Raw genomic sequence first — 3,371 nt, forward strand, 5'->3', positions numbered from 1 at the left:
TACTACCAGGTCCTTTAAATTATTTGTCTCACTTTCAGTGCCAATGCGCTGCAACAATCTTTTGAGCAACACCTCCCCCTAGTGGCAAAACTGGAAAAATATTTCCAAGTATATTTTAGTGGTCATGTAATGATTGAAACAACCTGCCGTACTTGTAATATCTACAGTAGTTTCAGACCTTCTCAACTTACTGTCCCCTCAATGCAATCACAGTTGTAAAAACACTTTGCGAGTAAGAAGGGCTGGAATCCACCTACCCATTTTCTTCCACTTATCCAATTAAGGGCATGGGGAGGCTGGAGCATCTCTCAGCTGCCATAGAGCAAGAGACAGAGTTTGTATTAAACATGGCCAAAGTGTATGTACAAGTGAGTCTTGTTCATTTAAAGCTTAGACCTCAGACTGCGTTACAGTCTCCTTTCTCTTGGATCTGTATAATGTTAGTGGGTGTGGAACACTGTTATTCAGCAGGTGGGTAAAATATCTAAGAGTTGGCTTAAAGGAACTGATAGGGAGCTAAAACAGCTATCAAGCATGTGCAAAGTAATAGAAGAAAAACATGGAGTTAGAGCAGCTAGTACCCTTTAGGTCTTCCTCCAGAAAACCTCAGTATTTAAATAAATGCACAAATTTATGACAAGACATCAGCGATTGTATTAAATTGCATTACTTGCACAGAAGTAAAACAACTTGCCATTTATTTTACAAGAAAATGCATTCACACGTGAGGATTTTAATGGCACAAACAACAATCTTTAGACAATGTTATTTTACAGTTTAACAAGAAAATATTCAAGCCCCAAGTAAGAGAGGCAGGGAGTTTGTGGTGCTGACAGAAAGTCAGGCATTAGTGGCAATTATGTCAATACCACTTATTCTGGCTCAGAAAATAAACAAATAAAAAAATAAACTGCCTCTTCCACAGTACAATACAAACTGAATTCATCATAGTGTGGATAAAGATTCAAAATCACCACAATTTCAAACAAATCTATTATCAAAACAATCCTGAAACTGCAGTTTCTGGTCCTTAGACGTCCAGCACCAGCAAGCAGTCAAATAGCAGCATGTACAACAGGAATCATGTAAAGAAATACACTGTCCATAAAAGGAATCCATAATGAATCCAAAAGTATCACTTATTTTCCAACAAACAGCGTTGCTGGTACTTTCCCCCATATGAATGACAGCAGTCATCCACAGACAGGCACGTTTCCAAAATATACACATTTCGCTAATTCTGTTATTAAACACTTTGTTTTTAATACTAGGAGTCTATCATATAATCTATCAACAGTATCTTTCACCGTTTACCTGCTTATCACTGTTCAAATAAATGCTTTCACAGACAATCTGTGACCATGTTCCATCCAGTCAATTGTCCAGTTCGATATCAGCAGCAGGAAAGATGCAGAGTATCCTCTGGATACTTGGGAGTGAGCTCTGTCATTACTACAAGGACTCTTCATCAGAAACACTGTCTGCATTTACCTTTGTCAGGAGCTCGAGCTCCTCACTGTCCTGCAACACAAAAAAGAGACAAGGCATCAGAATGAATGAACAAGTGATCAAATCCAGTGGACAAATCTGCAGACATTGAGGCACTGTGCACATCTTTTTTCTGTTTTCAGAAAGTGGAGGGCAGTATTTACTCCCCGAAAAACACCGGGGAAGTACCGTGCATTTTAAAGCCACGGCTGCCAATGGAGAGGGTATTTTTGTTAGTGCTCTCGCAAAGAAACAAACACCTGAAACCTGGCATTTCACCTGAATTACAGGGTTTCTTCAATACAGAACAGGACAGGACGCTGGGGATGAAAAGAATTCCAGGATAGTATCCCCACAGACTACTGTATTGTTAAATAGCTTCTTCCATCAAAAAACACTTGACTACTAAAGGAATTCTATGACGTAAGGCTCCAGCATGAGCCTAGATGCTATTTTCATAGCTGGGAATCAGGTTTCCTCTTGCACTCAAGAAATGACATTACAGAGAAACAAGAGCCAAGTTTCCTGCAGAGCACTTGGTATGTGGGCGGGAGTAGAGGAAGTGGATATACATCGGGGTTAGGTGAGCGAAGTTGTGTGAGGAAAAGGAGTGTGTGGGCTTGTGTGCGTGACTACTGAGGATTTGTGGTTTGTCTCCTACCCCTCTTGACCTCTCAAACACCTCCCCGTTGATGACCCGTAGTTTCTCCCGCTGCAGGCTATATTCCAGGTCCTTGGGCCAGCTGGCATTGTAGATAAAGATGGCCAGCAGGACCGTGGGTGCCTGGAGGAAGAAGTCCAGCGAAGGGTGGAAGTCAAAGAGGAAGAGGGAGAGGCCTGTGACCAGAACAGTAGTGAACTGGCCAGTCAGCACATGGAACATGTTGTCTCTGAATTTTAAGATGAAGGCCACGGATAAGCCCAGGGCAGCTAGGGAGAACACAGAAGATTATGAGTTCTTCAAATGCATACTAGAGATAGATAAATGAACTAGTCCGGTTAATAACAAATTACACCCAGCAGCTGGATTAGTGTAACTTAGCACTGATGCCAGAAGCAGGACCAAATACCCACCAGGCTCTGTTCAAAGGCATAAAACAACTCAAGTACCAGCAGCTTACAAGATCACAAGTTAAGATGATTTTGTCTGTAGACGACAGAAATTGTACAAAGTAGTGGTTTTGCATGCTACAGTCTTTTGGAGCCCCCACCCCAACCCCTCCTCTATTTACGCCAGCTTTCATCTGATTGGCTGCCCCTACATCTGAGCTTCTACAAACAGAACCAGGTGCTGCACCACTTCCTCTGCTTATCAATTTGACAGACTTCCTTCAACCCAGCCATGCCTTCCAGCTCATCCTGGAGGACACAGTATTCCCCAAGCCCGCTGAGACCTCCTCCCAGTAGGACATGGCCAAAAACATCTCACCTACCAAGGAGTCCAGGAGGAATCCTGGTTAGATGCCCCGAGTACCTCAACTGTCTTCTTTTGATGAACATATTTTCTCTTCCTCAAGAAACTTATATAATCCACATGGACATGTTTGCATATAATTCAAAGCAGCAAACTAATTAAATTAAATTAAATTAGAGTGGACATCTCCAGCAACAGAAATGACAGTAGGAGATCTCAGTTCAATCAACATCACACTTATGCCTGCTTGATATTCATCTTCCAGTCATATGCTGTATAAAACAGTATTCAAATGTCCCTCTGATGTGAGAATGATGCACTACAGTGCTGACTGAAGTTATCAATCTTGTGATAGGCAGAAACACCAAAAGTTAAAAATGGAACAGTCAGGTCACTAAACTGCTGAGACTGGAGTGGGGCTGGTGGAAACTGTGGCAGACCAGGGCACTGAAACATAGACAGACGGTTC

At 42.1% G+C, this 3,371-nt stretch overlaps 1 protein-coding gene across 1 annotated transcript; it reads right to left on the reverse strand.

Annotated features, from left to right (window-relative positions):
• Positions 1–1,452: 1,452 nt before the first annotated feature.
• Positions 1,453–2,715, reverse strand: LOC146693298 (UDP-sugar transporter protein SLC35A5-like). The gene is made up of 2 exons (XM_085429949.1): positions 2,150–2,715; positions 1,453–1,521 (listed from the first exon to the last, which is right to left on the reverse strand). Exons 1-2 carry the CDS (start codon positions 2,369–2,371, stop codon positions 1,453–1,455), a joined length of 291 nt encoding a protein of 96 aa, XP_085286075.1. The 5' UTR covers positions 2,372–2,715.
• Between the last annotated feature and the right edge of the window lie 656 nt (positions 2,716–3,371).

This window comes from Copadichromis virginalis, linkage group LG14, assembly GCF_057382275.1.
Source record: "Copadichromis virginalis isolate Kocher_CV1m ecotype Utaka linkage group LG14, C_Virginalis_male_GT1.1, whole genome shotgun sequence".
NCBI classification, from domain to species: Eukaryota; Metazoa; Chordata; class Actinopteri; order Cichliformes; family Cichlidae; genus Copadichromis; species Copadichromis virginalis.

Bases quoted from the DNA above. Each gene is read 5' to 3' on its own strand.
- LOC146693298 (XM_085429949.1), bottom strand. From the start codon at position 2,371: ATGTTCCATGTGCTGACTGGCCAGTTCACTACTGTTCTGGTCACAGGC. The intron at 1,522-2,149 runs GTAGGAGACAAA...TTTGTGTTGCAG, and splicing joins TGTTTGAGAGGTCAAGAGGG to GACAGTGAGGAGCTCGAGCT.